General features: G+C 47.8%; 2 protein-coding genes across 2 annotated transcripts; both read left to right on the top strand.

Annotated features, from left to right (window-relative positions):
* Positions 1-13,030: 13,030 nt before the first annotated feature.
* On the top strand, positions 13,031-15,727 carry LOC116509498 (kunitz-type serine protease inhibitor 4-like). Its single transcript, XM_032218647.1, has 3 exons — positions 13,031-13,115; positions 13,550-13,711; positions 15,723-15,727. Exons 1-3 carry the CDS (start codon positions 13,031-13,033, stop codon positions 15,725-15,727), a joined length of 252 nt encoding a protein of 83 aa, XP_032074538.1.
* A 4,701-nt stretch (positions 15,728-20,428) lies between these two features.
* LOC116509497 (kunitz/BPTI-like toxin) lies at positions 20,429-24,768 on the top strand. Its single transcript, XM_032218646.1, is given in 5 exon segments — positions 20,429-20,513; positions 20,956-21,117; positions 21,950-22,059; positions 22,061-22,094; positions 24,653-24,768. Coding segments are annotated over 5 exon segments (507 nt in total).
* The last annotated feature ends 60 nt before the right edge of the window (positions 24,769-24,828 follow it).

Below are 24,828 nucleotides of genomic sequence, written 5' to 3'. Positions count from 1 at the left end.
CTTGAAGTCTCCTGGAGATTGGGAAAAGATGCTGTGTCAGGGTTCCAAATAGCACCCAAAAGGAAAACAGATTCCAAGGCAAAGTATTGCTCAAAGTTCCCATTTATGAAGAGAGCCATGTTGGCACATCTGGGAAAACCTGAATCTGAAAGCTTCCCAGCTTTCCCCCACCCACCCAGTTGAAAGTTCAAGATCTTGCCCCCAACACCCACAAGTCCATCCCATGGTCCAATTTTCCACTGCCACCCTGGCAGCTTCCACCCATCCAGTTCCGGTCGGTTGCAGAGACAAAGGATGACCTTGGTTTTCTAGAAAGAATGTTGTTATGGCTACATATAATCTAACTCCATACAATCCCATTTTCCCACCATAGAAAATGCATAGCAGAATAATAGAAAGTGTGGCAGGCCTGAGACCCAAAAGGAAAGATGGCTGCAGGCCTAACACGCATCTTCCTTCCAGGGCAGAAATCCTCAGAGCATCCTGGAATGCCCCACCTTTACTTGAAACCCTCAGTCATGGAGCTCTATAACTCCAAGGGGGAGGCTGCCCCATTGCTCCCCTTCTCTCCCAATCAGGACATTCCTCCTGATTTCAGATTTGGGTCTCCGTGGTGGTAAGATGAGGCAGGGTGAACTCCCAGCAGCACTGGGTGCAGTTATGGGAAGAGCTTTCATGTATGAATGTTTGTCTTTACAGCATCCCCAACAAGGAGACCCACCTGAATTGGACCTAATTCACCAACTTCATCGAGAGACCTTTCTTCTGTCCTGGACCACCCTGGAGACCCTCCCCCCAACCCCCTCCCCCGGGCTCATTCCTTTTTCTCTGCAATAAAGCATCAGTTGTAGCTGCCCCTCTCGGTCTCAGGTGTCTTCTTCTGCCCCTTTAGGGGTTTCCCCTTCCCACCTTGACTTGTGTTCCCGCTCCCCCATGTCAGAGGAAGAGGAGCTGAGAGGAAGCGCATCATTGCCCAATGTGGCTTTCCAGAGAGAATGTGCAGGGAAATCCTCTCTCTTAGAGTTAGACCAGGAGTTGGCAAACTGCAGCTCTGGAGCCGCATGTGGCTCTTTCATCCCTCTGTTGCGGCTCCCTGTCACCAGTCGGCTCCACAATTGATAGGGCTTCCGGTTAGGACAGGTAGAGGAAAAAGTATGCCATACTATGATGGGAGAACCTGACTTCCGGTCGGCTCCAGAATCGAACAGGGGGCTTCTGGTTAGGACCTTTGTGGCTCTTTGAGTATATAAGGTTCCTGACCCCTAAGTTAGACTACCTTTATTGTCACTTTGAATGTGCACTAATCGGAATACATTAAAATGAAATGTCGTTGAATGTAGCTCTCAAAGGGTCACCACCTCCAATATACATTATATATTAATATGAGAAAAGAAATAAATACAGTTTTCGGTCTCAGGGGGTGGTGGGGAAAGCCGTTTTCACCCTCCCCAGGCTCTTAGAAAGGGGTTGGTTGATTCAAGGGTCATGGCTGAAGAGTCCATTCTGTTAAGGCACTGAGATTTAAGAGCTGATGCAACTGGAAGGCTGATGCAGGGGTGAAATCTAGAATATTTTACTAAGGGTTCTGTGGGCATGGCTTGGCGGGGTCATGTGACTGGGAGAGCATGGCTATGTAGTCATGTGACTGGGGGGATCAAGAGACCGAAACTCCCTTTCACAATGTTCTGCTGGAGCAGGGTTGGACTAGATGACCTCCAGGTCCCTTCCAGCCCTGGATTATCCTCTGAAGCTGCATCTAGGGCCAGGTTTGTAGTCCTTCCTGGATCCCTTTCAGTCTGGATTCAGGCCTGGATACTCCACCGAAACCGCTTTGGTCGCGCTGATCGATGATCTCTGGCGGGCCAGGGATGGAAGACACCCCTCTATCCTTGTGCTCCTTGATCTCTCAGCGGCCTTCGATACCATCGACCATGGTATCCTTCTGCGACGGCTGGAGGAGGTGGGAGTGGGAGGCACCGTCTTGCGGTGGTTCTCCTCTTACCTCACCGACAGGTCGCAGTCGGTGTTGGTTGGGGGACAAAGGTCGACCCCCTAGGCCCCTTAAATATGGGGTGCCACAGGGCTCGGTCTTGTCCCCCTTCCTATTTAACATCTACATGAAGCCACTGGGTGAGATCATTCGCCGGCACGGGATCAAATACCACCAATATGCGGACGATACACAGTTGTATCTGTCCGCCCCGTGCCAACTCAGTGTAGCGGTAGAAGTGATGTGCTAGTGCCTGGAAGCTGTCAGGGTCTGGATGCGGGTGAACAAACTCGCGCTCAATCCTGACAAGATCGAGTGGCTATGGATGTTGCCTCCCAAGGACAGTTCGATTAGTCCATCTTTATGCCTGGGGGGGGGGGGAAATCTACTCCCCTCAGTGAGGGCCCGCAACTTGGGAGTCCTCCTGGACCCACAGCTGACATTAGAGCATCACCTGTCGGCTGTGACCAGGGGGGGCCTTTGCCCAGGTTCGCCTGGTGCACCAGTTGCGGCCCTACCTAGATCGGGAGGCACTTCACACGGTCACTCACACCCTTGTTACTCAAGGCTTGACTACTGTAATGCACTCTACATGGGGCTGCCCCTGAAAAGCGTTCGGAGACTACAATTAGTCCAGAATGCAGCCGCGCGAGCGATACTGGGTGTACCTTGGTACATCACATCACACCTATCCTCCGTGAGTTGCACTGGCTTCCCATTGGTCTCTGGACGCAATTCAAGGTGCTGGTTATCACCTTTAAAGCCCTACATGGCTCAGGACCCGGATATCTGCAAGACCGTCTTCTGCCACATACTTCCCAACGACAGATAAGATCACACAGGGAGGGCCTTCTCCGGGTGCCGTCAGCCAGACAATGTCAGCTGGCAACTACCTGGGGGAGGGTCTTCTCTGTAGCCGCTCCGATCCTCTGGAATAAACTGCCCCCAGAGATCCGGACCCTGCCCACTCTCATGGCCTTCCGTAAGGCTCTTAAGACCTGGCTATTCCGGCAGGCCCCGGGCTGTTGAACTCACGATTGAGTTCCAGCCCCGATTAGACTGGGTGTATGTTGTGCTCCTTTTAACTATGTTTTTGTGTTTTTTAACTTCTATTTTAAATGTATTGTTGTAAGCCGCCCAGAGTCCTTCGGGATTGGGCGGCCTATAAATTTATTAAACATCAACATCAACACCTTCCTTCCTCTCCTTTTTCTCTCCCTCCCTCCCTTTCTTTTTTTCTTTCTTTCTTTCTCTTTCTTTCTCTTTCTTTCTCTTCCTTGGTTTAAATCGTGGTTAGCAACAGCATGGCCTCTGTTGGCGTAATGGGAGGAGGTTTCCTGGTGTCTCGGCTGAATGAGAGGAACTATCTCTTCTGGAGTGTGAAGATGGAGATGTACCTGCAGAAGGAGGAGTTGTGGACGATTGTTACTATTCCACCAGCAGTCCTGGAAGATGGAGACCAGAGACATAATAAAAAGGCATCAGAGAGCATAATTCTTGCCTTGGAAGACAGTCAGCTAATGCGCGTGAGAGGTCTCCAGTCTGCGAAAGAGAGCTGGGAGGCGTTGCGCAGTGTGTATGTGAGAGAAACGGCGGGTAGCAAAGTGTTGCTGACTCGGAGATTGTATAAGGCGCAGCTGAAGCCGGGAGAATGCATGTTCACACATCAGCAAGATTCAAGATTCACAGGATAAGGACGACTTTGTAGCTTTCACAGAAACCCAAGGACCTCTGGAAATGCACCCCACAGGAGGAGTGGCGTTCCCAAGGGATCCTTTAGGAACAAGCAAGGATTCTGAGTTCACGTGTCCTGCAGGAGGACACGAGGGAGGGAAGGAGAGGAGCGACGTCAGATGAAACTTGATGTCGTCACATACATTCTATGATTCCTCTTGTCTGTGGTGTTATCATGCCTTGTTCTGGATAACAATGTGAGTCACAGCCAAATTGCTTTATAAAAAGACGTGGCAGAGGAAGAATGGGAGGGAATGTAAGAGTAGGAAAGAGGGGAGGAATGGGAAGAAGAGGGGAAGGGTAAAGGGGAGGAAGGGGAAGGAGAGGAGGGAAAGGAGAGGAGGAAGGAAGGAAGGAGAGAAGAAAGAGAAGAAAGGGGGTAGGAAGGAGGGAGGGAAGGAGGGAGGGAAGCAAGGAGGGAAGGAAGGAGGGAAGGAAGGAGAGAAGGAGAGAAGAAAGGAGGGAAGGAAGGAGGGAAGGAAGGAGAGAAGGAGAGAAGAAAGGAGGGAAGGAAGGAGGGAATGTAGGAGAGAAGGAAGGGGGAAGGAAGGAGGAAAGGAAGGGGGAAAGGAAGGAGAGAAGGAGAAAAGAAAGGAGGGAAGGAAGGAAGGAGGGAAGGAAGGAGGGAAGGAGAGAAGGAGGGAAGGGGGAAGGAGGGAGGGAAGGAAGGAGGGAAGGAAGGGGAGTAGGAGAGAAGAAACGAGGGAAGGAAAGAGGGAGGGAGGGAAGAAGAAGTAGGACCGTTGTAAGATAAGATGGATCTATGGGATGTTAAGAAAGCAATCTTCAAGTATATTATCAACTGTAGGGAAAAATTGTTATAAATACATATTATTAATAACAGTTATGAGATCATATAATTGTGAATGTATATATGAAATTGATAAAATAAAAAATAAAATAATTTTTTTTAAAAAACAGACATGGCTGAACAAAGCCTTAAGCAGTAGGATTGGACTCCAGTTGGTTCTCCTTCAGAGCTGCAGACCAAGAACTCTTCCTTATGAGAGTTGACCTCTAGGTGGTCCTAATGAGAGAGAGGGGGGAGGGAGAGAGGGAGGGAGAGAGAGAGAGACAGAGACAGAGACACAGAGAGAGGGGGGGTCAGAGAGAGAGACAGAGAGAGAGGGAGGGAGGGAGAGAGAGAGAGAGACAGAGAGACAGACAGAGAGAGAGACAGAGTGAGAGAGAGAGAAGGAGGGAGGGAGAGAGAGAGAGAGACAGAGAGAGAGACAGAGAGAGAGTGAGAGAGAGGGAGGGAGAGAGAGACAGACAGACAGACAGAGACAGTGTGAGAGAGAGACAGAGTGAGAGGGAGAGAGGGAGGGAGGGAGGGAGAGAGAGACAGAGAGAGAGAGTGAGAGAGAGGGAGAGAGAGAGAGACAGACAGAGAGAGACAGAGTGAGAGAGAGAGAGGGAGGGAGGGAGAGAGAGAGAGGGAGAGAGAGAGAAAGAGACAGAGAGACAGACAGAGAGAGAGACAGAGTGAGAGAGAGAGAGAGGGAGGGAGGGAGGGAGGGAGGGGGAAAGAACACTTTCTTGGTAAGTAGGTAGCATACCTGTACAATTTGGAGGTCATCCTTAGACTATTGGGAACTTGCTAATGTGTCACACAACATACTAAGCCAAACCAGACGAGTCATCTGAATGTACCAGCTCTCCCCTTCCCCTTTGCTCTGTGATTCTGAGTCTTGGTGGACCACCGATCTGTTTTAGGCGAAGATGTTGCTTTGGCAGATCACGCAGAAGAATCACATGAATCTTCTGGCACTGAAGATTGTCGCTCAGTTTCAAGATGTCAGTCAAAATATTTACCTTGGAACATTTCCATGGGAATTCATTTCTCATCTGTTTTTTACGCCTATTAGCTCTTCGGTGCCGGGCATCTAGGAACAACTTCCTTGGCTCCCTCCCCACTGCTGATGTCCTGATCACTCTCCCTTGTCTCCTCCCCACTGGTCCAAGGCTCAGGCGCCACCTGGTGGCCAATGAGTCTCTCTGCGCCCTGCTCAGAGTCGGAACCCTGTTCAGGGTCCTCCACATTCTCCAAAGCCGACTCAGAGGGCCCCTCGCTGTCGGAGTCTGGTGGCAGCTCCAACAGCTCCTGCTGGGCCACAACAATTTTCTATCCCTATTTTAACTCCACCCCCCTTTCATATCGTTCTGATATTCAAAGACGTGTTTTCCACCTATTTTGTTGTTCATATTTCCTTAGTTAAATCAAAGTTCCATCCTTCATTCTTCCATTTTTCAATATCTCCTTATACAATTTCAGTATCAATCATGATTATTTATAAATTTAGGGTATTTCTATTCATATTCTTTCCAGTTCTCCAATCCATATAATTCTGCTAATCATTCCGTCCCTCCCTTAGAAAATGTGAGATAGTAACATGATTATTTATTTGAGATAACCTCTAGTTTCAGGCTGAGGGAAATGGCTCCATTTGCCCCATCAGCTCCGATCCACGGGAATCTAAATATTGGTCTTCTTATTCCAATTTTATACAGCCAGGGATTTGTTTCTGACCTTCGGTCAACCTGTTGCTTAGAAGGAGCACTCAGTCACTATGGATCTAGTCCTCAAGAGGCCCTGGGTTGGCTTGCTGGTCTTGTTCTATGTTGGGATGGTGCCTTCTGACACCGGAGATTCCTGTGCAACTAATATGAACTTTCGACCAGAGGCATTAATACGCAGTAGGTAAATGGCAAACTTCCTTGTTTTAAGAATCCTGGAGAAAATTTTGAAGAAAAGTTTGCATAGGTTGGTGTAAAGTTGTATTGAAGAGAGAGAGGGGGGAGGGAGGGAGGGAGAGAGAGAGAGAGGGAGGGAGGGAGAGAGAGAGGGAAGGAGAGGGGGGAGAGAGGGGGGGAGGGAGAGAGAGGGAGGAAGAGAGAGAGGGGAGGGAGAGAGGGAGAGAGGGAGAGAGGGAGAGAGAGGGGGGGGAGGGAGAGAGAGGGAGGGAGAGAGAGAGGGAGGGAGAGAGGGAAAGAGAGAGAGAGAGAGAGAGAGAGAGAGAGAGAGAATCAATCTTCCATGTTGTCATTTTTCCCATATACTGTACCTCAAGGTCCCTTCCTTTCTTCCTTCCTTCCTTCCTTCCTTCTTTCCTTCCTTCCTTCCTTCCTTCATTGTGGTGACCTTAATATGCATGTTGGAACTCAGCTCTTTGCAGTATTTATATGTTTAAATGTGAATTTGTAAAAGTTTGCATTGAAATGAAAATTTGAGACACAGATAGGTGACAGAGCATCCATCCATATTCGGGTGGATGACAGACAGCGTAATCTGTCCACAAATCAGCCAGGCTGCTGGAGTTCTGGTGGTCTTCTGCACTGACCATGGTGGGATTTGAGAAAATAAACAATCATTCTTTTCCCTTTTGGATTATCGCTCTTTTTTTGGCACTTTATCCCTGGCTAAGTTCACAAGGTGAAAAAAATTATCATGTTTATTGACTTTTTGTCGCTTTTGTGAATTTGGAAGGAGTTTCATTCTTTAATTTGTTGAAATCTCTCAATACTTTCCTCCGTTTGCGGTGCATGTAACAATTTTGTTACATCAAAAACTTGCACTTCCGTTTTCTGCTTCTCCTTCTCCTCTTCCCCCGAATATTGAAGTCCTTGCTTTCATGGGGGGCCCTGGAGCTGTGATGGAAGATCGGGTGACTGTCGGCCAATTGCTGGGCTGGGCCCCCTCCTTATATAAAGTCTCATGGCTTGAGGTGGGCATCGGTTCTTTGCCTCTGGGTCTTACTCACCCAGACATCTGCCCACGACAGAAGGAAACACTTTGGATGCAATGACTACTGTGATGAAAAGAGTGGTGCTCCCAGCCTTAATCTACTTGCCTGTTCTTTTCTCAGCCGGGGTAATTTATTGACTTGTCCTGATCCCGGTCCAGTTCTTGGATCACCGGCGTCTACCGGATGCCCGAGGGGAGTCCTCTGCCCCATTACAGAGAAACTCTCTGTGGCACCTGAAGGTTGGGGGAGACGGCCTCGATTTGACACCGGTTGATCCGTTCCATCCTCAGCGAAATATCACTCTAGGTCCTGCTGTGGTCGCCCCAATTGTTGCAGAAAATAACAGGGCTTAGATGTCTCAGGATCAAGGAGAAGTTTATTGGCAGCCAGGTTCAGAAAAGCCAGTCATGTAACTTCTGAACAATTCTTCCCATGGAAGCACGCATTCTTATACGTTCTCAAAAGCAGCGCAACATGGAAACACTTAACCCATTTCTTATTGGTTATCTTGAGGAAAGAAGCCTTATAAGCAGATACTGTCTTACTCCTCCTTTTGTTTTGGGCTACAGGTACTGGCTACGTGGCTTTGTAAGAACTTTAGCTGAACTCTGTGGTTTTGGGCTTTTGACATTTCCTGTTTTTGTACACGTCTTAAAAGGAGGTCTTTATATCTTCTTTCTGCCACGTCTCAGTTTTATATTTTAATTCACATTTTATCCTGCCGCGAGAGAGCTTTCAGAAAGATCTTGAGACCCTTGAGACCTTTTTCTGGGAGGGGGCTGGGTGATAAACTTCCCACGGAACCTTGGAGGTCTTCTAGTCCAACCCCCTGCTCAAGCAGGAGACCCTACGCCATTTCAAACATACGGCCCTCAAATCGTCTTGAAAATGTTCAATGATGGAGCACCCATAATTTCTGGTTAATTGTTCTCACTCTCGGGAAATTCCTCCTTAGTTCTTCCATCTTTCTTTAATGATCTCCCACACATTTATTCTAGTAATGAGGCAATTTTGGGTTTTATTTATTTCTTCCAAAGGATTAAATACTCCCCCTCCTCACCCAAAGATTCAGAGCTTCATTGAGGAGCAGGGGACCCAGGAGAAACCCCTGGTGGCCCCACCCTTGGTATCTCCCGGTGGATCCTGGGTGCTCTGATGCTTTGCATATTGATCCACCTTTCACTGCCATTCTTGCTAATGCCATCAGTGCAGTAAGATCTCTGAATAAGAAGGGTTGGCACACAGCATCTTCTCCTACCTGCTTGGGGCATTGTTTCTTCCTCCTTCATTGATCTGCCCTTGTTCCTCCTTAACCAGGGCTGGTTAACAGGTGGGCGTTGCGGGAGGGGCTCCCTGGGCTGAGCAGGGTTCTCTGCTGATTAGCCTTGCCAACTGGCAGTCAGAAGAACCAACGGAAACTTCTAGATTTCTCAACCCGGAGAGAACCGCAGCTGCAGGGAGAGGTGGATGTGGATTAGGCAAGGTCTGAGAATGCAGGAGGATCCCTAGGAGCTGTTGCAAAGCAATAAGCCTCATCGATACCAAACATTAAAAGCAGCATCCAAATAACAACGACTTCTGGGATCTTGCAGGGTTTTGCAACTGGTGTGGAGGGGCTGCTCAGCTGCAGTGCAGATGTGGGGCTGGAGGCCGGGTTGCCCCTTTTGAGTAAATCCTGCAAAGTGGGAGGAGAACATTGGTAGCTCCGTGTTGTAGAGTTGGGTCCTTGGGGCTCTCTGAGCCTGGTGGTTTCCTTGCACACATTTCATTACGCAACTAGCTGGGATCATCAGTGCTAGAAGGTAGTTGGGTTTGTGGAGAGGAGGAGGAGGAGGAGGAGGAGGACTGTGGGGTCCCGTGTGCTCTCTGAGCTTGGTGGTTTTCTTAACAGCTGTTTCCTGAACCCCAACCAGGAACGTCATCAGTGCTAGAAGGGAGGGGATTGCAGAGAGGAGGAGGAAGACCAACAGGATGTTGGAAAAAACTGCGCATTATCCCTCTCTTGCTTACACTCCCATTCTGTGTCTTCCATTCCCTTGATTTCCATTTCCTAACAGAGAGGAAGCAGAAGGTGAAGCTAGGCAGCACCACATCAGTTACCTCTTCAATGAGCACAGGAGCCCCCCCAGGGCAATGTGCGTTCTCCACACTTCTCTCCTCTCTATATACCAATGACTGCATCTCAAACTATCCATCTGTTAAGCTACTGAAGTTTGCAGATGATACAACAGTGACTGGTCTCTTTGAGACAATGATGAAGCCTCCTACAGAGGTTGAACAACTAACTTTGTGGTGCGACCAGAACAATCTGGGACTGAACAAACTCAAAACTGCAGAAATGGTGGTAGGAGAAACCTTCCCATTCTACCACCTCATACAATACTGGACAACACGGCATCAACAGTGAAGACCTTCACATTTTTAGGTTCTATAATATCTCAAGACCTAAAATGGATACTTAACATCAAAAACGTCATCAAAAAAGGACAACGAAGAATGTTCTTTTTGCACCAACTCAGGAAGCTCAAACTGCCCAAGGAGCTGCTGATAACAGTTCTACAGAGGAATTGTTGAGTCTGTCATTTGCACCTCCATAACTGTCTGGTTTGGACCTGCACACTGCAGGAGTCAAAAAGAGGGCCGTGAAAATATCTACAGACCCCTCGCATCCTGGACATAAATTATTTCAACTCCCACCCTCAAAACGAGGCTATAGGGCACGGCACACCAAGGCAACTAGACACAAGGACAGTTTTTCACCCGAATGCCATCTCTCTGCTAAACAAAGAATTCCCTCCTCACTGTCAAACTATTCACTAAGGCTCTATTACTATTACCATTACTATTACTATTACCATCACTATCACTATCACTATCACTATCACTATCACTATCACTATCACTATCACTATCACTATTCGTCTTCTCATTGTTCCTATCACCCATCTGCTCCCACCTATGACTGCAGAACTGTAACTCTGTTGCTTGTATCATTATTTATATTTATATTGTTTCCCGATTGCTTATTTGTACCCTTTGATTATCATTAAGTTTCATACCTTAAGATTCTTGAGGAATGTATCTTGTCTTTTTATGTCCACTGAGAGCGTCTGCACCGAAGACAAATTCCTTGTGTGTCCAATCACACTTGCCCAATAAAGAATTCCATTCTATTCTGATGCCACTCGCGTGCTTCCTTTGACTGCATATTTGGACCTCGGTGTGGCTTGTTGGGTTCTGGACATTGGCTTGGATACCATACGTGGATTTGATAATAAGAGTCAAGGTGGTGCAGTGGTTAGGGTGCAGCACTGCAGGCCACTTCAGCTGACTGCAGTTCTGCAGTTCGGCTGTTCAAATCTCACCGGCTCAAGGTTGACTCGGCCTTCCATCCTTCCGAGGTGGGTGAAATGAGGACCCGGATTGTTGTTGGGGGCGATATGCTGACTCTGTAAACCGCTTAGAGAGGGCTGAAAGCCCAATGAAGCTGTATATAAGTCTAACTGCTATTGCTATTGATATTTGGACTGTGCCTGGATTTCAGCTTTTGTGTGTGTGGATTTGTGGACTTGTGCCTTCATCCTTGGACTTGTGACCCTGGGCCTTAATTGAACGTTACCAGATTCAAGAGAACTTCACATTTGGAGGGAGTGGGGGGCCTGGGGAAGGGGAGGAGACCCAGAAGGAGGAGGAGGAGGAGACCCTGCACAGCCTTCACGATGCCCAAATAGCAGGAATGGCAAGCTGGGTTGGATGGATGGACCCTAAAGTCCTGCTTTGAGGAGGTGAGAAGATCCCTGGCAGGAACAAGAGGAAATGGAAGGATGTCGAGATTTCTTTCTCAACCGCAACAAACCTTTGGCTTTGCCCATGTCAGGAAGGGCCAACAGATGAGGTAACACCTGTCATCTGTATCAAGGGAGGACTCTTGTGCTTGAACTGGTGAGCCCTGGGGCTGCTGCTCCTTCCTGGATCCTGGCTTACACAACAGCATCCTGGGTTACAAAGCCTGTTTGCATGTTGACATCACAAAGTGCACCATGGCAAAAGGGAGTGGAAGGGCCATACTGAGAGGGACGTGCTCCCCACGCAGGGTCCCAGCTGCAAATTCTGAGGGTCCTTCTGCCTCCTGCAGCCTGGAGGGCATTCAGTGGACTCTGGAAGAGGGGTTTCTTTTCCACTTCTGCCGTGGAAATTGATGGTCAGAGGGTGGAAATGGAGCAGTGGTGAAATTCAAATGTTTTTACTAATGGTTCTGTGGGCGTCACTTGCTGGGTGTGGAAGGCAAAGGTCACTGCAAAATCCCCATTTCCTCCCAATCAGCTGGGACTCGGGAGGCAGAGAATAGATGGGGCGGGGCCAGCCTGATGTGGCATTTGCTGGTTCTCCAAACTACTCAAAATTTCCGCTGCCGGTTCTCCAGAACCTGCTGAATTTCACCCTGAAATGGAAGCTTTTTCATCTGCTGAGAAATTGATTCCTTCCCATTGTGGATGTTATCGATCAATTACGAACAGAAGGCTTGCAAAGGAGATATTTCATGGACAATTATAATAACATATGGGTAAAAAATATACATTCTACATGCATAAGAGGGTCTCGTGTATCTAACCATTTTTTTTCTGCCATTCCATTTTCTTGTTCTCTGAGCTTGGTTGTTTTCTTGCAGGGTGTTTCATCACCCATCTAGGGAACAACGTCAGTGCTAGAAGGGAGGGGGTGGTCAACTCGCAAAGCTTTCCTGACCTGCTCCTGAGTTGCCAAAGGCAGGGGGATGGGAAATCGTGCCTCGCGGCCTCAGTGAGGAATTCACACTGCAATCAAAACAAAACACATTCTAGCCACCAAACTCAAGGCCATCTCCATGGAGACCCACAACGATTGGAGGGAGTGACTTCCCGCGAGCCGGGAAATTGCTTTGTTGGGGAATGTGACTGGGGAGACACCTTGGGGGGAGGGGGAAGTAGGGTGAGAGGCAAGACGCGGAGTGGGTGGAGTCAGAGTTGGCTTGACTTGGCCCGTGCCAACATGGCGCTCCTGATAAACAAATGGATTTGTTATTCCTGCTAAATGGCTTGGGACTTCCAAGGTTCCAGCCGGGAAGGGTCTCAGTCAGAACCTTGGGAGGAGGAGAGGATGGAGGAGGAGGAAGGAGGAGGAGGAGGAAGAAGACTCATAGCTTGGCTTGGTTATCATGCCTGGACTTCAGAATGTGTGGATGTTTGCCTTCCCTCTTGGACTTTGTGACCCTGGGCCTGAACTGGACAGTACCAGACTCAAGAGAACTTCCCATTGGGTGGGAGTGGGGTCCTGGGGAGGAGGGCGTGGGTCTTGGGGTGCCTCACGTGTGATGGGAGGGACTGGAACACAACAGGAACCTGCCTGGCAAACTCAATGCAACGCAACTCTGAATGTTGTCACCTCTTCGTCAACCAACTTATGAAAGAGAAAAGAATTCAAATTCTCTCTGCATTAAGTCATCCTGCTTCCTGGATGCGAAATTCCCAGCGGGGAGAATAAATAGAGCCAGCAGCCCAAGTGTGAGGCAGAGGGATTCAACATGTCTTCTGGAAGTCTTCTTCTCCTGCTGGGACTCCTCACCCTCTGGGCAGAGCTGACCCCCGTCTCCAGCCAGAAATGGCCAGGTAGGGCTTTCTGAATGATCTTGGCAGGGAGGGGCTGAAGTGGCCAGAATTCTCCCCCCAGGAAAGGAAAACCAGAGACCCCCAATCTGGAACCTCTGGCTTGGTGGGGCTTCTTCTGGGGAGGTTCTGGAGAGGGGGGTTGGGGGTCAGCTGATCAGGAGACAGAAATGGGAGGGGGACAAAGAAAGAGAGATGCAGTTTTAGGGGAAGTCTTTACTCAAGGCAGCTGCAGAATCAGGAATTTAAGCCACAGGAAGACTCCAGTCCATCTATCGGATCCAATCCCCAGAGCAGGAAACCCAATTAAAACGTCCCAATTGGCTCTTGTGCTTCCAATCTGAGCCTGCTAGGAGGGCTCCAGGTTGGGGAAGATCCTTAGAGACTCTTGTGCTGTCTAATCGAATGACACCCCCTCCCCTTTCCATTTGCCACAGAGTCGTGTTATCTTCCTGCTGACAGCGGACCATGTCTAGCTTATATGCCTCACTTCTACTACAACTCGACTTTCAATAACTGCCAGGTGTTTATTTACGGTGGATGCGGGGGCAATGCTAACAGGTTTAGGACCAGAGGTCAATGCCGCAACACCTGTGTTGGTGAGTAGGGAAGGAGTAGCGGAGTGGCCTCTTCGTAGAACAAGAACTACCTTCTCTTAACGTTAAGCATAAGATGGGTTAATGGAGCATCCTGGTTCTCACAACAGGCTATGATGGATTCCGTAGAAGGGAACCTGTGTCACTCGGGCTGAACTGTGGGGTCCTTGGTGCTCTTTGAGCCTGGTGGTTTTCCTGCAGATGTTTCATTACCCAACTAGGGAATGACATCAGTGCTAGAAGAGAGTGGGGTTTGCAGAGAAGAGGAGAAAGAAAGAAAGGAAGGAAGGAAGGAAGGAAGGAAGGAAGGAAGGAAGGAAGGAAGGAAGGAAGAGAGAGAGAGAGAGAAGGAGAAAGAAAGAGAAAAAGAAAGAAGGAAGGAAGGAAGGAAGGAAGGAAGGAAAGAAAGAAAGAAAGAAAGAAAGAAAGAAAGAAAGAAAGAAAGAAAGAAAGAAAGAAAGAAAGAAAGAAAGATTCTATCCCACCTGTGCTTGAAACCCCCGGTGATGAGGCAGGGTAATTCCACAGGGGGAGGCTCCCCCATCGCTTCCCTTCTCTCCCAATCAGGCCATTCCTCCTGAACTTGAGTTTGGGTCTTCGTGGTTGTAAGATGAGGCAGGGGGAAGCACCGGGGGCCCTTCTGGGCAGAAAGATCACATCTGAATGTTTGTTTTTACAGGATTAGCAACGGGGAGACCAACCATAACTGGATCTACTCAGGGTTGGGATTCAAATGATTTAAGCACCAGTTTTGTGCGAACTGGTGCGACCTCGCGGAATCCCACCGCTGGATATACTGTTGAACCCTGACCTGAAGAGCCTCCTTCTGCCCTGGACCACCCTGGAGACCCTCCCCCCAAACCCCACCCTGGGCTCATTCCTTCGGTTCTGCAATAAAGCTTTGATACCAGCTGCAATCTTGGTCTCAGGTGTCTTCTTCTGCCCCTTTGGGGGGTTTTCCTCCCCACCTTGACCCGGGTCCCCCCCTCATGCCAGAGGAAGAGGGGCCAAGAGGAAGCGCATCATTCCCCAATGTGGCTTTCCGGAGAGAATGTGCAGAGGAAGCACCTCTTGGAGCCATAAATCCCTGACACTCAGTCACTACACAGGGTTTACTACAGAGTAAGCCTAGGATAGACAGGGAGACTCTGCTGACCTGTTGTGGTTCCAGCAGGAAACAAAACCAGGAAAATAAAAGAGAACGGTGGAGAAATATTAGAGAAATGAGGGATTCTCATGCTTGCAGATATTTGTCCATTATAAACAGATGTCATTATAGCTCTCCATGCAAAATGTCCTTTCCCTGCCACCTGTTGGTAAGTCACCAGTAGCTTCATCTCCTGAACATGGAGAGAGAGGGAGGGAGGGAGGGAGGGAGGGAGGGAGGGAGGGAGGGAGGAGATTGAAAGCAGGATCAGGGGTTTTGTGAAGGAATAGCAATAGCAATAGCAGTTAGACTTATATACCGCTTCATAGGGCTTTCAGCCCTCTCTAAGCGGTTTACAGAGTCAGCATATTGCCCCCAACAACAATCCGGGTCCTCATTTCACCCACCTCGGAGGGATGGAAGGCTGAGTCAACCTTGAGCCGGTGAGATTTGAACAGCCGAACTGCAGAACTGCAGTCAGCTGAAGTAGCCTGCAGTGCTGCATTTAACCACTGCGCCACCTCGGAAGGCGCAATGGGGCGGCTGGGACCTCTCAGCTAATCAAAACAGAGCTGGAAGGGACTTTGGAGGTCTTCTACCCCCCACCCCGAGAGGTTTTCTAGCCCAACCCTACATCATCCAGGACAAATGGATGTCCGCTCTCTCTTTTAAACCATCCAGTGACGAAGCATCCACAACCTCTGAATGCAATCTCTTCCACTGGTGAATTGTTCTCGCTGTTAGGAAGCTTCTCCTTAATTCCAGGGTCCTTTGGAGAATAGGTTGTCCTCCCTCTTCTTTGTGGCAGCCCCCCCCCCAATACTGGAACCCTCTTATCACATCACCCCATGTCCTTCTTTTCTCTAGACTAGCTACACACAATTCCTGCAAACCTGTTGCTCTTCTTTGCACTTTTTCCAAAGTCTCAACATCTTTTTTATAACATGGTGGCCAAAACTGGATGCCGTATTCCAAGTGTGGCCTTACTGAGGCTTTATGAAGCGGTACCAATACGTCCCATGATTTTGATTCTATGCCTCTGTTTGTGCAGCCGAGGATCCTATTAGCTTTTTTGGGTGCTGCTGTACACGACTGGCTCACGTTGAAGGGATCGTCCACTAGGACCCCAAGGTCCCCCTCACAGCGACAGTTTTTGAGCCAGGTTTCACCTAATTTTTACTTGTGCCTTTGGTTCTTCCTCCCTGAAACCTTGCGTTTCTCCACATTAAATCTTATGCTGTTGGGTAATAGCAATAGCAGTTAGACTTATATGCCGCTTCATAGGGCTTTCAGCCCTCTCTAAGCGGTTTACAGAGTCAGCATATTGCCCCCAACAACAATCCGGGTCCTCATTTCACCCACCTCGGAAGGATGGAAGGCTGAGTCAACCCTGAGCCGGTGAGATTTGAACAGCCGAACTGCAGAACTGCACTCAGCTGAAGTGGCCTGCAGTGCTGCATTTAACCACTGCGCCACCTCGGCAGGATTCCAAGGTCCAACTCTGTCAAGATCTTTTTGGATCCCAAGCTTGTCTTCAGGGGTGTTGGCTATTCCTGCCTGTCATCTGAAAATTTGATGAGTTCCCCCTCTATTCCCTCATCTGAGCCATTGATGAAGATGTTGAAGAGTCCTGGGCTAAGATGGAACCTCTTGGTACCCCACTGCTTCCTTCCCTCCATGTAGATGTAGACCCATTAAGGACTACTCATTGAGTACGGTTTGTCAGCCAGTTACGAATCCATCTCATTTAGTGCTATCTATCCCCCTTTTTTCCTCGCTTACCAAGAAGTAGGTTGTGGTCCACTGTGTCAAATGTCGCCTTGCTGAAGTCTAAGTATACTAGATACACAGCACTTTTCTGGTCTACTAATTCCATCACTTGGTCAAAGAATGGAATAAGATTGGTGTAGCATGATCTCTTTTTAACAAACCCATGCTGACTGCTGGTTGTAGTAGTAACAATTAGGTCCAGTAGAGCTTTACTTCTAGTTCCCTCCTCTATCTTTTTGGTGACAAAGTTGTCAGCTAAGTAGGTTAGGAATCCTTTATTTTTTTTAATTTAAACAGTTTCTTTTATTAAACCCACATTAAAACATTGGACACAGCGTAACCGTCCTGGCGATGTCTTTGCCAAACGCCTTAGAATATAAAGTTAAATATTATAACCACCGTCCTTATTTACAATTGGCCTACTCGGTATTTGCCAATATAAGGATATTGTATTTCCATCCATGTTGCTTTGTTCTTCTCTTATACATTTTCACTGTTGTGATCAGTGTTCCCTCTAAGGTGCGCGCTTGCGCGGCCGCGCACATAATATGGAAACACCGCGCAGCAGTTTCCAAGTGCCGCGCATGATTTTCAATGCTACACTTCCAGTTAGATTAGAGGCCACTCTCCGCTCCCGGCGCTAACTTTTGCGCTCCTGGGCTTCCTTTGCCTGACGGCTGGAGTCCCTGCCGATTCTGCTCCAAGCTGCGAAGCACCCAGGCTGATTTCTGTCACAGACGTTATACCTCTTCACTCTCGGGGCAGAGGTGGGGAAAATTTTGGTCTGTGGTTGGTTGCGCTGCCGGATTTAGGCGGCGGGGAGAGAAAGCAGGCGTCTCCCGCCCTCTCTTGCTCACAATTGCCGGTTCCCAGGAAAATCTAAAGCCAGCAGGGAATGAGTGACGGGTGTTGGCTCCCATTCGGATTGGATTGCGTCCACCTCCTCCTGGCAGAGGCTTCACTTGACTGAAGTGGGGAAGCTCATTAACTGGCCGCTTTGGGGGGTTCCGGCTGGCTTTCGGGGCACAGTGGTATGGGGCAGCGGGCAGAGAAGGCGCCTCTTTCCCTGTTCCTCTTGGTGTTGGTGGGTGAATCTTGGGGAGGGAGGAGGAAAAGTGGCTGCGGAAAGGGATAATGAACTGAGGCGGAGGGGGAGATTTTAGTGGGTGTGAGATCATGCTTTTTGCAAAACAGAGGGTGACGGTTTGGAGCCCTCAATAAAGTAGTAAACAATAAACACCCCCTGCCCCCTCCTTAGCAATGAATTAAAAACATTTATCTTGAGTTTTCACATTTCAGTAAAACGGTAAAAAAATGGGTATTTGCAACGGCTCCTTTAAGAGGTTAGCGCATGTAATTATTGTGAACTTTCCAGTTGAAAGATTTTTAGGAGAGGGGGAGGGAATGTTATCTTTTTTGTTCCTGCTGTGTTTTGGGGAATGTCTCCCCCAGTATGGAATACTCTTGCAATACTTTTGCGCACAACGTGCAAAATACTAATTATTATCCATTACCTAAATGCCTTTAAAAAGCATAATCACTTACCCTATTTATTTGCCAAATGCAAATAGTTGCAAGATATACTGAGTGTCAAGAAAAATATTGAAATTAGGAGATACAAGCAACAATAATAGCTTTAGAATAATTGGTCATCCTCTGCTGAACCTAGCAGATATAAATATGAATTATTATTCATAAATACTAGGAAAATGTCCCTTCATGAAAAATTACTTTTTCAGTTAACTCTGCCTGGCATTAGTTGGGGGAACAGAAATATTAGTTGGCCAATTCTAAAAGAGAGCACCAGAAAGAACTTAAAATATTTTTTAAGAGAGCTGGGTTTTTCATTTATATTATATGTATGAACAGAATTAAAACAAATTGCAGATACCAATCAAAAATAAAGAAAAAGGATGAAATAATGCTCATTTTTAAAAACTCAATGAAAATAAAAACAATATACCAAGAAGGTGGCATACTGGTTGTGATTTGATCTCTTCAGGGGGATCCAGGGGATCCCCTATACAAGTATTTTAATATTGCAGACTTGCAGTATTATAAGTCATACTGATATTATAGAACACTTTTAATTAAGCGGGTCCCTTGAATAAACACAACTTTGAGTTTCAAATAATTTTGTTGTTGTCTTAGGTGACATAAGTGAAAAAAATTCAGGTGCTCAGGCATGAAAATGTACCGCTCAAACACTATACTTTTCCACTCACACTGAAAAAAAAATTAGAGGGAACATTGGTTGTGATTTTATACATAATTCAAATCTCCGTTCTATTAATCTTAGTTTATTTGGAACGCTGAAACGTGGCTTATTTTGGGTCTCTGCTTTTTGTTCCAACCATTGATAAAATTTATCCCAGATCTTATAATATTCTGACTCCTCTTTGTTCTTCAATTTCCACGTCAATTTATCCATTTCAGCACAAATCAGAATTTTCCTAATCACTTCCTCTTCTGGTGGAATGTCTCTGGTTTTCCAGTTTTGGGCCAAAGACCATTCTTGCTGCTCAATGGTGGGTTTCAAAAATTGTTCGAACCTACTCTGTGGGTGTGGCCTCCTTTGTGGGAGTGGCTTGCCACCCATGTAACTGGATATGAAGATGCCGATGACACTTGTCAGAACTACCTTAAATTACTTCACACACAGCACTGGCACGCATAAGAATATGATGTAAACTTGTTTTTCAAAAGGCATCTTTGGTTTGCGTTAAAACAACTTCAACACACGCAATGTTCCGATTGCCCCACAAACGCAGTAGTCATCCTTGCCTTTCACAGAGGCACTGAGTTTTGTAAATAGGAGCATGACAGTGCAGAATAATCATATCCAAGGACCAGTGGTGGGTTTCAAAAAATGTTAGAACCTCTTCTGTAGGTGTGGCCTGCTTTCCGGGTCCACTGGTGGAACCTCTTCTAACCGGTTGGGTAGATTTGACGAACCGGTTCTACCGAATAGGTGCGAACTGGTAGGAACCCACCTCTGTTGCTGCTGTAATAATATGTATTGTTATATAGATTACCCCCTTGTTATGTTTATCGTTCATGATTCCCGAAAGGAAATAGTTCTGGTTTGAATTCTATTTACTCTTCGGTTATCTCTATCAGCCACCAATATTCTTTTGTTTTTTGGCCTGACCACCACGTATGGTAATATGTGCCGGATCATAATCACATTTCCAACAATTTGGTGCTAAATTTCTAAACATTTTGGCTATTCTCCCTGGTAGGAGATGCCACCTATAAAACATTTTATATAAGTTTTCTTTATACGGTATTGCCGACGTTGTTTTCCTGATCCTTTCCCATAGTTCTTGCCATTTATCCAGATGTATATTATAGCCAAAGTTTATCGCCCATTCTACCATTGTCTCCTTAGCTTTTTATAATATGGTGGCCAAAACTGGATGCCGTATTCCAGGTGTGGCCTTCCTGAGGCTGAACTAATGAAGCGGTACTAATACGTCCCATGATTTTGATTCTATGCCCCTGTTTATGCAGGAGATCCTATACTATTTCAGGGACATGTTTGCCCAATCTCTTCTTTAAAACCTCCAGGGTCTTGGGGTGCCTCGCGTGTGATGGGAGGGACTGGAACACAACAGGAACCTGCCTGGCAAACCCAATGCAACGCAACTCTGAATGTTGTCACCTCTTCGTCAACCAACTTATGAAAGAGAAAAGAATTCAAATTCTCTCTGCATTAAGCCATCCTGCTTCCTGGATGCGAAATTCCCAGCGGGGAGAATAAATAGAGCCAGCAGTCTGAGTGTGGGGCAGAGAGCTTCACCATGTCTTCTGGAGGTCTTCTTCTCCTGCTGGGACTCCTCACCCTCTGGGCAGAGCTGACCCCCGTCTCCAGCCAGGGCCGTCCAAGTGAGCTTTCCGAATGATCTCTGGACCCTTGGCAGGGAGGGGCTGAAGTGGTCAGAGTTCTCCCCCAGGGAAGGGAAAACAGAGACCCCCAGTCTAGAACTTCTGGCTTGGTGGGGCTTCTTCTGGGGAGGTTCTGGAGAGGGGGGTTGGGGGTCAGCTGAACAGGAGACAGAAATGGGAGGGGACCCCAAGAAAGAGAGATGCAGTTTTAGGGGAAGTCTTTACTCAAGGCAGCTGCAGAATCAGGAATTTAAGCCACAGGAACAGTCCAGTCCACCCATCGGATCCAATCCCCAGAGCAGGAAACCCAATTAAAACGTCCCAAATGGCTCTTGTGCTTCCACTCTGAGCCTGCTAGGAAGGCCCCAGGTTGGGGAAGATCCTTAGAGACTCTTGTGCTGTCTAATCGAATGACACCCCCTCCCCTTTCCATTTGCCACAGAGTTGTGTTATCTTCCTGCTGACGGAGGACCATGCTTAGCCCTTACGTACGCCTACTTCTACAACTTCACTGCAAATGAATGCCAACAGTTTGACTATGGTGGATGCCGGGGCAATGCCAACAACTTTGCGACCAAGGATCAATGCCACTACACCTGTGTGGGTGAGTAGGGAAGGAGTAGCGGAGTGGCCTCTTCACTGAAGCATGAGATGGGTTAATGGAGCATCCTGGTTCTCACCACAGGCTATGATGGATTCCGTAGAAAGAAATCTGTCCCTCAAGTTGAATTCTCCAATTTCTGATGCTCTCTGAGCTGGGTGGTTTCCTTGCTGACTGTTTTATGACCCAACTAGGGAGCGTCATCAGGACTAGGAGGCGGTGGAGTTCGCAGAGAGGAGGATGGGGAGGGAGAGGGGAAGGAGGATGGCTATTTTGTTGCAGACGTTCCATGACCCAACTAGGGAACATCTTCAGTGCAGCTGAGCCTGGGGTTTGCTCCCTGTTTAGATACTTCAGCTTCCCCTGCAAGTCTTGGTGGGGGTGTGGTCTTTTTGAGTAGGGAAATATTCTGAGCAGGGAAGATCTCCCTGGTTGTCCAGGCTCTGCTTGGGGAAGGGTCCCCTCTTACACCCTCTGTATTTGGGGAGGGGGCTGTGGGGGTGTGCAGAACCAGCACAGGAAGTCCCTGCCTCCCATTCTCTGCAATTCCTCCTTCCTCTTTGGTGGGAACTGGGGTTGTGTGTGTCCACCCCCAGCCTAGAGAGGGGGGCCCAATTATAGCGTCCCTCCCCTCAGGGTCCTGAGAGGTTGACCCCAGAGGGAAACGTCTGTGCCTTGTGGGGAGGGGGGGTGAGGGGGTGGGATTCTGACAACATACCATCCTGGATGTATGGAGATGTTTTGGGTCCTGAAGGACTCAGTGATGGGATCTTGCTTGATCTGGGACTCCAATTCCAGGGGAATCTCTCAGCCTTGGGGGTCTCCTCCTTTGCAGAAAAACCAGGGATGTGTCCCCGGGGCCCTCCACAACGTCCTTGTCGTGAGAAGTGTCGAAACGACTGGGGCTGTCCCAGGGCGCAGAAGTGTTGCCGTTACGGTTTGCGTGACTGAGTGCAAGGATATTCTCTATGTGACGCATGGTAAGTACCAAATGTTCTTCCTTGTGCCGTTTGCTTAGAGCAAATTTTGATAATTAATTAATAAAGGAAGGAAGGAAGGAAGGAAGGAAGGAAGGAAGGAAGGAAGGAAGGAAGGGCTGTGTGGGGTCAGACATGGTCTGGACACTTGAAGGTCCCTCTGGGGGCTTTCAGGCTCTCCTGGTGTCCATCAAAGGTGGACCTGATGTTAAAAACAGGAAGGTGCTCGGATGCTGAAACAGGGCTAGTTGTGGTGGGGCCCTTCTTCCTGGTAGGCACCCCACCCCAGCCCCACTCTGTGGGGGGCCCTCTGCCTGCCCCTCCACATCCCCTCCCACCGTCTCTTGACTCCTCCTCCTCCTGAAGCTCCATTGGAAGAAGGCTTCCCAGTTCAGCTGCTGCTGGTGGGCTCTGTGTTGGCGAAGATGTTTCTCCTGGCAGCCTTGCAAAGGCCCAAGGCAGTGAGGACTCCCAGGAGGAGGAGAGGCCGGGACAGAACACCTTTGCCCACTTTGGTCCAGCTCGTCCTCTGGGCAGGCCAGGACTGGTCCCAGCTCAGGGGACAGGAAGGTCGAGAGCTTCATCTGGGCAGCCAAAGATAAGCTCCGATTTCTGACTGTAGAAATTCCCCCTCTCCAAGTCAGAGCGCTCAGGTGAGCGTGCCCTTGTCTGGGCTCCAAGCCCTGGCCTTCTGGCCTCCTAGAGGATGGGGTGGGGGAAGCTGGAGGTCATCTAGTCCACCCTCCTTCCAGTGCAGAAATCCTCAGAGCATCCTGGAGAGACTCTATCCCACCTGTGCTTGAAAACCCCCAGTGATGAGGCGGGGTAACTCCACAGGGGGAGGCTCCCCCATCGCTTCCCTTCTCTCCCAATCAGGCCATTCCTCCTGAATTTGAGTTTGGGTCTCCGTGGTTGTAAGATGAGGCAGGGGGAATCACCGGAGGCAATTCTGGGCAGAAAGCTCACATCTGAATGTTTGTTTTTACAGGATCAGCAACGGGGAGACCAACCACAATTGCAACTACTGTTGAACCCTGACCTGAAGAGCCTCCTTCTGTCCTGGACCACCCTGGAGACCCTCCCCCCCAAACCCCACCCTGGGCTCATTCCTTCGGTTCTGCAATAAAGCTTTGGTCCTTCCATCCCTCTGTCTCAGGTGTCTTTTTCTGCCCCTTTGGGGGTGTCCCTCCCCACCTTGACCCGGGTCCCCCCCTCATGCCATTGGGTTCTTCAATATTTTGAGCCCATTTTACCATACAATCTTTAACTAGTTCTGTTTCCGAATCCATCTGTATTATTACATTATATATCCTCTTTATATGCATTAAGCTTTGATCTCTTATTGTTTAAATAGGTTATCCTCAACTTGGACAAAACCAATTTTTTGATCTATTTTCCACCTGGCCTGTAATTGCCCATATTGGAACCATATTTGAACTACCTTCTCCTCTTTCAATACCTCTAAAGATTTTAGTTGTAGTGCCCCCCTTCCAAGATGAGGAGCTGTCTATAAGTAGTTCTATCCTGTTTTTGTGCTATATTCATATTTTCAATTGCATGTCTAGGAATTGCCCACATGGGTATCTCGTCATTTAATTTATATTGGTATTTTTCCAGACCCGCAGTAAAGCACTTCTTAAAATATGACTTTTAAAATTCTTGTCCAGTTTTTGTTGAATAACAGGTAGGCGTGCCAACCATATACCAGATCATATCCCTCAATATTCAATATCCTATCATTGGTTAAATCTTAGTTTAGATTTATAGTTAGTTTGGTACGCTGACGTGTTGCTTATTTTGGGCCTTTCCTTTTTGTTCCAACCATTGATAAAATTTATCCCAGATCTTATAATATCCTGACTCCTCTTTGTTCTTCAATTCTCATGTCAATTTATCCATTTCAGCACAAATCAGAATTTTCCTAATCACTTCCTCTTCTGGTGGAATGTCTCTGGTTTTCCTGTTTTGGCAAAGGACCATTCTTGCTGCTGTAATAATATGTGTTGTTATATAGATTACCCCCTTGTTATGTTTATTGTTCATGATTCCCGAAAGGAAATAGTTCTGTTTGAATTCTATTTACTCTTCGGTTATCTCTATCAGCCACCCTTGAATTTTCCGCCAATATCCTTTTGTTTTTTGGCCTGACCACCACGTATGGTAATATGTGCCGGATTCATAATCACATTTCCAACAATTGGCGCTACATTTCTAAACATTTTGGCTATTCTCACGAGTGGAGATGCCACCTATAAAACATTTTATATCAGTTTTCTTTATACGGTATTGCCAATGTTATTTTCCTGATCCTTTCCCATAGTCCATGCCATTTATCCAGATGTATATTATAGCCAAAGTTATCACCCATTCTACATTGTCTCCTTAGCTTTTTTATAATATGGTGGCCAAACTGGATGCCGTATTCCAGGTGTGGCCTTACTGAGGCTTTATAAAGCGGTACTAATACATCCCATGATTTTGATTCTATGCCCCTGTTTATGCAGGAGATCCTATACTATTTCAGGCACATGTTTGCCCAATCTCTTCTTTAAAACCTCCAGGGTCTTGGAGTTCCTCGCGTGGTGATGGGAGGGACTGGAACACAACAGGAACCTGCCTGGCAAACCCAATGCAACGCAACTCTGAATGTTGTCACCTCTTCGTCACCAAGTTATGAAAGAGAAAAGATTCAAATTCTCTCTGCATTAAGCCATCCTGCTTCCTGGATGTGAAATTC

Source organism: Thamnophis elegans, chromosome 5 (assembly GCF_009769535.1).
Source record: "Thamnophis elegans isolate rThaEle1 chromosome 5, rThaEle1.pri, whole genome shotgun sequence".
NCBI lineage: Eukaryota > Metazoa > Chordata > Lepidosauria > Squamata > Colubridae > Thamnophis > Thamnophis elegans.
The sequence above is the reverse complement of the archived record's forward strand: the minus strand, read 5'-3'. Positions and strand labels throughout refer to the sequence as shown.